Below are 9,315 nucleotides of genomic sequence, written 5' to 3'. Positions count from 1 at the left end.
GGTTCCCGCACCGCAGCATCCCGAGCCGGCAGGGTCACCCGAGGCAGTCTGTAACTTTAAACCACCCCCGCCTTGTCCCCAGCCGTCGGTGCCGTCCCCGCGGTGCTGACGGCGGCGGGGAGCTGTCCTCCCGGGCCGGGCGCCGTCGGCGGCGACGCCGTGTCACCTCCCCGCCCACCCGTGTGACGAGCGCTGCCGGGTCACGCCCGGCCAATGGCTCCCGCAGCTCCGCGAGCGTCACCGGCACGGCGCGCGCCCCGCGGCAGAGGCGGAGCGCTGCCGGCACTCCCGCGTCCCGCGGCCACGCGCGCGCTGCTCCTCCGCTCTATGGTCACCGTAGAGATCCACGGCGGTGGCGGATCAATACTGGGACGGCGGCGGCCGTGGCGCCGTGGGGAGCATGGCGACGCTGGTGCTGGATAACGGCGCCTACAACGCCAAGATCGGCTACAGCCACGCCAACGTCAGGTGAGGGGTCGGGCCGGGACGGGGCGGGGAGGGCGTTGGGCGTCCCCTCACGGCTTCGCCACCGCCGCTCTCCGCCGGCCCCGCGCCCTTCGGCCGCTCACCGGCGCGCGGGCGCGCAGCACGCCTGCGCTCGCCGCGGGACACCGTGCCCCTCCGTGTCACACTTCCGGTGGCAGGGGGTGGCGGTTGCAGCTCAGCGCAGTGTGCGGCAGAGGTGGGGGTGGAATTTGGTTTTCCAGCAGGTGTCTCGTTTGCACTGGAGTTGTCAGAAATTAAAGATTTCCGTCATGACTGGCTCCAGTTAATGGACTAAAGCCAAAATACATCAGCAAAAATATTATTGAAAGTACATTGTTAAGGAAAGTGGCGTAAAGAAAGTGAATGTGTCTCATACCATGTTTAATAGGAAACTTCCCAATCTTTTCCAGCGTTATTCCCAACTGTCAGTTCAGGTCAAAGACTGCACGCTTGAAAACTTTTACGGCAAATCAACTGGATGAAATTAAGGATCCCTCTGGTCTTTTTTATATTCTTCCCTTTCAGAAAGTAAGTAACATATCTCCAGTTTAATAAAGCCAAATGTAAATTGTTCTAAGGAATAGCTTTCGTAGAGTACATCCCAACCACGGGGTTATATGTAGTATCATATAAGAATCAGTCAGCAGTGTGAAGTTTAACAGTAATAGAATTGTTTAGGTTGAAAAAGACCTTTTAAGATCAAGTCCAAAAGTTAACCTGCACTGTCCAGCCCATCACGTAGCCATGTCCCTAAGTGCCACATCTGCACATCTTCTAAATGCCTCCAGGGATGGTGACTCACCCAGTTCCCTGGGCAGCCTGTGCCAGTAGTTGACAGCCCTGTTGGTGAGAAAATGTTTCTAATCTAAAACTCTCTGGTGCAACTTAAGGCCATTCCCTCTGGTCCTGTCACTTATTCCCTGGGAGAAGAGACCAACCACCGCCTCACTACAACCTCATTTCAGGTCGCTGCAGAGAGCGATAAGATCCCCCTGAAGCCTCCATTTCTCCAGGCTAGACAGCCTCCCTCAGCTCCCTCCTCACAGGATTTGTTCTCTGAACCCCTCACCAGCTTTGGTGCCCTTCTCTGGACTTGCTTCAGTCCTTCAATGTCTTTCTTGTTGGGAGGGAGCCAAAACTGAAAGTAGGATTCAAGGGATGGCCTCAGCAGTGCCAGGCGCAGGAGGGCAATCCCTGCCCAGGTCCTGCTGGCCACACTATTGCTGATCCAGGCCAGGATACTCTTGGCCTTCTTGGCCACCTGGGCACGGCTGGCTCATGCTCAATGGCTGCCAACCCGCATTCCCAGGTCCTTTTCCGCTGGGCAATGTCCCAGCCACTCTGCCCCAGGCCAGCAGTGCTGCATGGGGTTGTTGTGACCCAAGTGCAGGACCCTGCCCTTGGCCTTGCTGAACATAATAAGATTGTCCTCAGTCCATCAATCCTGCCCATCCAGAAATCTTTACAGAGCTTTTCTACCCTCCAGCAGATCAAGTCCTACCCAACTGAGTGCTTTCTGTTGAACTACACCTTGTTGATTCCCTTGTCCAGATTGTTGATAACAATTTGTTAATCCTAGGTATCATTTACTCTTTAGAGTAAAAATGTAAATTTAGACATTTTAACTCTCAAATTTTTATATTACCAGCCTCAATTGTTGATTTTTTTTTTTGAAGTATGATTTTATTTTTTTCTAAATAGTGTAAATTTGTTTCTAAATTCCTACAGGGTTACTTGGTGAACTGGGATGTTCAGAGACAGGTTTGGGATTATCTCTTTGGAAAAGAAATGTACCAAGTAAGAGCCTTTTCTTAATTACATATTTTGTGGAGATTAAATACTGACTAATGGAATTAACAAATATTAAGTAGAACAGGTGATCTTACTGTTCTTTTTGAAATTGCCTTCAATTAGAAATCACAAGGATTTAAGTTTTTGCAAATGTTTTTGAGTTCTGGTGTAGAATTTTGAAAAATATTAAATTTTTTTAGTCTTGTAGGTATGTACTGTTGTGAGTGCAGGTCACATAAGAAATTCATATCAATATCATTAAGAGGTCAAGTTAATTAAAAATAATCACAGACAGATATAATGTAGTTAAGCTATCAAGAAATAGTTAATGTAAAAGGGAGGGATGAGCTGGGTCAGTAAGCCAAAATACATACACACTTAGTAATTACCCTTTGGCTAGCCATTTTCTACCCCTGAATAACTTAAATGTATAAAATATGAAATATCTGATACTTTATTTTTTTCATATCACGCAAACTGGATTTAGCACAGGAAGTATATTAAGATTTTATTTTAGTTTTTTTCTTTTAAAAATGTTACGTTCTCTGTTTTTTCTAACACCTGTGTACTGAGAATGAAGGTAATCCTGCAAATTAATTTATATTTTTAAATATAAAAATGTACATATCTGTACATTTTTATATTTAAAATGTAAAATGCTGGCTTTTGATACATAAATTTCATTTTAGTTTTGGAACTGTATTCAATGTAATCATGGTTTTGAGAATTTGTTTTTAATTCTTCTTCACAAGTGAAGACTACAGAGAGATATATCTGGTAATGTTTTTAGGGCCATATCCAGTTATGGTTGAAGTAACCCTATTAAGTCTTCTCTAAAGGAGTATTTGAGATACTGGTAAATGTGGGAAGTCCAGGATCTTTTGCTGGCCTCAGCAGAGGTCACTTGGAGTTTTATTATTGATTTTTCACTGTACAGGGCTTTGGTTATTAGACAGGTAATATGTGGTGCAAGTGCTGAGCTGTCAAGGAGACTTAATTTTCTGTAGCTGACAGGATTAGTGTAAAGTATTTTACATTAAAATTGTAGTGTTCCTTTGTGGTGTCTCTTTAAAATGTTGGATTAGTTTGTAAGGATGGGAACAGAATCGGGATATATAGGAAAGGCTTCCCTTCTATTATGTTTTTTACCCATTAATTAGATAAACTTGTATCACTGATCCTGAAGCCTTTAAAAAAACTAAAACATTCTAAGTCTAGCTTCTATAAACAGATATGGCAAGTGGTAATCATGTCTTCAGATTTACATGATTTTCCATGGCTGCAAAAGATGGTAAGGGATTATTAATTTTTACATTTTGTGTAATGACAATCTTAATGTGTTTTTTTATAGGTGGATTTTGTAGATACCAATATTATTATTACCGAACCTTATTTTAACTTCACTTCAATACAAGAATCTATGAATGAAATTCTATTTGAAGAATATCAATTTCAAGCAGTTCTTAGAGTAAATGGTGAGTATATCTCCTTCCAGTTTGCATTTATGTATTTTGAAGCGTAACTCTTTAAATAAATGAATAAACAAGCACACACGCACATACACACACACACACACACATATATATATATATAGTAAAAAATATTACTTCAGTTGCTTCTTGGCTCTTGAGTAAAACTGGATTAAACATTTGAAAAATTCTTTCTTTTACAAATTCCAGCTGTACTCTTGTACTACTTCCTAAAGAGTGTCATTGTATAAAATTACAGGAAATTTGAGGAGAGTAAGGATGACAGAAGTAACAGATGGATTTTGGAACGGGATAGCATTTAAAGAATTCTAGCAAGACTTTGCATGAAGTCTTTGATAATTTTCCTTTTTTAAAGGGGTAGGATTAGTTTTTTGTTTGGTTTTGTTATTTGTTAGCAAATAAAATGCAGCATTGCAATTACGAAATGTATTGTGTCTCACAGGGAATGGGTAAACAACCATACCACCCTTCTGACAGGTAACTGGATATGGGATACTCCTTTAGATGAGTTTGATAAGTTTGTAACATGATCAGTGTGATTATACTTTAGAGGAAATGGGAACATGAACTGGAATTCCTGAAAAAAATTAAATAGGGCCATATGTAACACTTAATTTTATCCACTGCCAAAATGAATAAATGCAATGGCTGTATTATTATGTATTGAGGTCTTGAAAGTCTGTCAAAGGCATTTAAAATATGAATCAAGTACACCTTCATATCATTGTAAATTATAAATGTTCATATAAAAATGGAATTAAATTTTGTGTATTTCAGCTGGAGCTCTTAGTGCACACAGATATTTCCGGGATAATCCATCTGAGCTGTGTTGTATCATCGTGGATAGCGGATACTCTTTTACCCACATTGTACCTTATTGCAGAAGTAAAAAGAAAAAAGAGGCAATCATCAGGTATACTGCACTATATATGTTCTAAAAGAACTGTTTGCTGTGCCTAAGTTAATAATGAAGAAGTTAATAATGACAGAATTCCTCATGTTACTCTTTTCCTGTAGGATTAATGTTGGAGGGAAACTCTTAACCAACCATCTAAAGGAGATCATCTCTTACAGGTAAAGCATGCTAATTTTCACTCTGAAACTTGGTATGAAATGAACCAGAAGTTTATGGGGTGTTCTTACTGGTTCTGTGAATTTTAGATTAATTGTTGTTTAAAGGAGAAGGGAATTTTTTGTCTGTTAACTACCATCTTGAGCTTAAGATCAAGATGAATTAAGATTGAAGAATTAGGCTGTTATTTTTCAAAGTGCCAGTGCTTTTGAAGTTGTTGGGGTACCTGTGTGTTCACAATTATACAAGTCTTAACATATTGTGTCTCAGTAGGTCATCAGGCAGTTTGTTGACTGATTGTGGCAATACCACAAATAAAATGCAGTAAGATCAACCTTTCATTGGGATCCTTCAGCTTGGAACTTTATCTAGGTACAGGTCTTTTCCAAAGAGCTACTGGCAGGATTACAGCTGTGCTTGTTAGCAAGACAGTGGGAAAATGCAAGTTGATGTATTTAGTGAACTGTGAAACAGGACAATATTAAGCTCCAGTAGGCCAGGAATGCTTTTGTAAATTGAATACAAGTTTAGATATTGAGACAGTAGCATCCTGCGGCTGAAAAACAATGGTTGCTTAGTTCCAGAGGAAAACTGGACAGGAAAGGGAGCACTTAATTATTCTCAAACTTCTGTGGTTTTGGTTTTTGTTGTTCACAGGCAACTACATGTTATGGATGAAACACATGTAATTAATCAAGTGAAAGAAGATGTGTGTTATGTTTCTCAAGACTTTTACAAAGACATGGACATTGCCAAGTATGTGTGTGATGGTACTAAATGTAGAATAATCTGTTTGTAACAAACAAAACTATACTCTTAATCATAAAACTTTCCAGTTAAGTTAAAGAAGTCTTCTTAGTATAAAATAGTTGGAATTTAGAACTTGTTCTTTATTCTGTTGAATTTTACATTCTTTTTCAGATTGAAAGGAGAGGAAAATACTGTAATGGTAGATTATGTTTTGCCAGACTTCAGCACAATCAAAAAAGGATTTTGTAAGGTAATAATAGTTCTGAAGGTTTTTTTGACTGTTCCCTGCACAAGTCTAGTGGAGAGGTTAAAAATACTCCCTTTTTTCTAACGCTGTACTGTAACATCTTCCTTGCTATGCATAAATTGGTAAAGTTTTTCCTCAGTAAGTTGGGATGACAACAAAATACTGTTTTTCCAGCATAGCATTTTATGTTCTATTATTTAACAGTTGTAGCTTTCTCTGTTTGTGCTCTGTCATATAACTTATCCATATAATTATTAAGATTTTTAACATTAAGTTATGAAATGTTATTTCTGCTTTGATGATTTTTTGTAAGTTTCTCTGAATTACATTTAAACACCCAAATAAGGTTGAAAGTTCAAAGTCATGTTATAGAAGAGCCTGAAATACCAGAGAAGAACAGTTTAACAGTTTTATCTCATTTACTGAGCCAGCCATAGTTTTGAAAGCAGTCCTGTACTTTAAGGCCACTCTCATGCAGTTTTATTTTGCTTTGGGCAAAACTGCAGTTGATAAGAGCAAAGTCACTTCAGATTTAATACCAGAGGTATGCATTATTCTTAAAAGATTTGCTGATAGATAATATGACAATGGCAGCACACACTGCCTACCCCTGCAGGACATGAAATAGATGTCTGAATATTCTAGGATGTGATTTCTCTTCTTAAGCAGTGGGTACTATTCATGTCTTTAATTTAGCCAAGGGAAGAGATGGTGTTAAGTGGAAAATACAAGACTGGTGAACAAATACTTCGTCTTACAAATGAAAGATTTGCAGTTCCAGAAATACTTTTCCATCCTTCGGATATTGGTATTCAAGAGATGGGAATTCCTGAAGCCATTGTTTATTCTATTCAGAATTTACCTGAAGGTATATCCTGAAAGTATTTTGAAAAGGACAGGGGGGTGGGAGAAGGAGGGATGGTGTAATGGCTTGTTTTCATTTGGTGTGAAAGTGACCAGAAGTCAGTAATTTAAGCACCAAAGAGTAAAACCTTTCTGACTCCTGTTTGTCAGAAGTAATACTAAGGCTTTAATTTCATAAATTAGGTACAGGTAATTATTATTACAAAGAAGATTTTCATAGGTTTTATGATGCCATGTAAGTATGGCAGCATTTAGGCTATTAATGTACTCTTAATATAAAAGTGTCACTTAAAATCCCTCTTGAAAGGGGAATTGTGTTGGCGAAAGTGAAATTTAATAAATACAAGAAAGCAGTAGTTATCAAAGCCAAATTCTGAAATCAGGGAGAACATAGGGTGATTGATCACCTTCTCATATTTCTATTTAACTGATACAGTGATTAGATTATCATAAATTTTTTGTATGCATATTTCTTCTGTTAAATTCATAACATAATTGGAAAAATTACCACCTTTAATCTTTAGATATATGTTCCATCTCTTAACTACAGATTTACTTAATTATTTTACAGAAATGCAGCCTCATTTCTTCAAGAACATAGTTCTGACTGGGGGAAACACCCTTTTTCCAGGCTTCAGAGATCGGGTTTATTCTGAAGTCAGATGTCTCACTCCAACTGACTATGATGTTTCCGTTGTTCTTCCTGAAAAGTAAGTCCTAAAATACTAAATAGAAGGGACTTTATCTTTCTAGCAGAATAAACAACAAAGTAGGGTTTCTTTTGGTGATTAAGAAAGTAGATTGAGTAAAAGTTAAGTGAACAAAAATAGTGCAAGAAAGATGTTTTAAATCAGTGTATTTTCAGACAAACCAAATAAAGTAGAGATCACCTGTTTGCTATGTACTTTACCCAATAAAGTTAAGGAAGTGTTTTTAGGGTCAGTCATTTAACTGTAAACAGATAAATAAGACTGTATTGTAAGTATGTAAGACTAGAACTTAAGTCTTTTACTTAGAATTTTCAGCATCTGAATGCTGCCATGTCATTATTAATGTACCACTTCAGGGATTAGGAAGGGGTAACATCTCTGCAGAAGGAGTGGAGACAAAACAAGTACATTTTGAATATGCCAGAAAAGTCTTACTTTTAAAAAGTACTGTTAAGGAGTATTTTTAAATACTATTACAGAATTAATATCTGTGCAAAGTAAATACAAAGGAATATCCATGTTGTTCCCTCTTCACACCTGCCTTCAAATAGGGCCTTTTCTAAAAACCAAGTCAGCTAGCCCTGCTACAGTTTCAAACTTTGTCTCATAACTTCTCTGGAGCTGGATGGTTTGATGTAGCAATCAAAAATGTAGTTTGAATAGGTGCAGCTAAAGAAAAGTCTTGGAAATCATCACTGCTTATTTCTATTTTAAATGAATCTATAGAGGAGTAACAATAACTTTGTTCATTTTCCAGCCCAATCACTTATTCTTGGGAAGGTGGGAAGCTCATTTCTGAAAATGATGATTTTGAAGACATGATAGTAACTAGAGAAGACTATGAAGAACATGGACACAATATCTGTGAAGAAAAATTTGATATATAGGTAGCATAGTTGGATATGTTGTTATTCCATTGATTTACTTAGAATGGAATTCTTTGAAATACAACCTCTTTTCCATCAGCTAGGATTGTGTTTTAGCTTTCCTGTATTGAATTGGGTTGAGAAAAAATAATTTTAAGTGTTTAGAAATAAACTTTTACACATGTAATACTATGAAATAATATGTTCATTGTAATTTCATTATGTTTGTATCTTTTCTGATAGCTTCACTGTATTTTTATTGCAGAACACCTCAGTGCATGAGGCAATAAAAATAGCAAGTGCTTGTACTGGTGTGATGCTAATATATAGTGAGAAGAAATGGTATTTTGTTTTTTTTTTTCCAAATGAGTATTCTAACTCTATACATATTCCACTAAAAGAGCATTAAACATGTCTCAAAAGGACCCTTTGATGTTGCCTCTCCTGAAAAGAAACACGAGTTTTATTTTTGGTTATTTTAGTGAGTTATTTTAGCTATGAGGGAAATATACTTGAAATGTGACCACTATTGACAATATGCTTAGGCTTTGAGAAAAGAGTAGTTTGAACAATTCCTTTTTCTAAAGGGTTTTTAATTTAGTAGGTTGTGGAGTTTTTTGTTTGGTTTTTGTTTTAAACAATGCCTGAGCAAATAAGCTTCCTACCACTCCCATCTTTTTGATAAGGTGCCACAAAGGTGAGCAAAGCTTGCAGCTGTGTCCTGGGCAATGACCCATCTGTGTCCTCTCCATGCATCCTAGATAAACACAAACATCCCAGAACTTGTTATTTCTGGCATCAAAAGCTGTGTTCCTTTGCCATCAGTTGTGCAGCATGGCATGCAGGAGAGGGAAGAGCCAGAAGGCTGGCAGGGCCAAGTGAGATGGGGGTGCCCCACCTGGCCTGCTTGCTTGCCAAGACAGACAGGGTGGATAAGGGACACTGGAGTATCCTGTTGTGTTTCATATTCCCTCTCTCATCTGTCCTAACATAAAGCCAGTAGATATTCCTACACAGTGCACTTACCTGGCTACCTTGC

At 38.4% G+C, this 9,315-nt stretch overlaps 1 protein-coding gene across 1 annotated transcript; it reads left to right on the top strand.

The window, feature by feature from the left end:
• The first annotated feature begins 207 nt into the window (after positions 1-207).
• On the top strand, positions 208-8,584 carry ACTR6 (actin related protein 6). Its single transcript, XM_041474378.1, has 11 exons — positions 208-468; positions 897-1,014; positions 2,215-2,283; positions 3,629-3,752; positions 4,545-4,680; positions 4,785-4,841; positions 5,497-5,595; positions 5,761-5,839; positions 6,533-6,704; positions 7,272-7,410; positions 8,168-8,584. Exons 1-11 carry the CDS (start codon positions 401-403, stop codon positions 8,295-8,297), a joined length of 1,191 nt encoding a protein of 396 aa, XP_041330312.1. The 5' UTR covers positions 208-400; the 3' UTR covers positions 8,298-8,584.
• Positions 8,585-9,315: the final 731 nt, after the last annotated feature.

This window comes from Pyrgilauda ruficollis, unplaced genomic scaffold, assembly GCF_017590135.1.
Source record: "Pyrgilauda ruficollis isolate IOZ18807 unplaced genomic scaffold, ASM1759013v1 scaffold32, whole genome shotgun sequence".
NCBI lineage: Eukaryota > Metazoa > Chordata > Aves > Passeriformes > Passeridae > Pyrgilauda > Pyrgilauda ruficollis.
This window is presented reverse-complemented; position numbering and strand designations above follow the sequence as displayed.

Excerpts from the sequence above, each read along its gene's own strand:
- ACTR6 (XM_041474378.1), top strand. The coding sequence starts at position 401 with ATGGCGACGCTGGTGCTGGATAACGGCGCCTACAACGCCAAGATCGGC. Across the intron at positions 3,753-4,544 it reads AGCAGTTCTTAGAGTAAATG|CTGGAGCTCTTAGTGCACAC; the intron begins GTGAGTATATCT and ends TGTGTATTTCAG. Across the intron at positions 4,681-4,784 it reads AAAAAAGAGGCAATCATCAG|GATTAATGTTGGAGGGAAAC; the intron begins GTATACTGCACT and ends CTTTTCCTGTAG.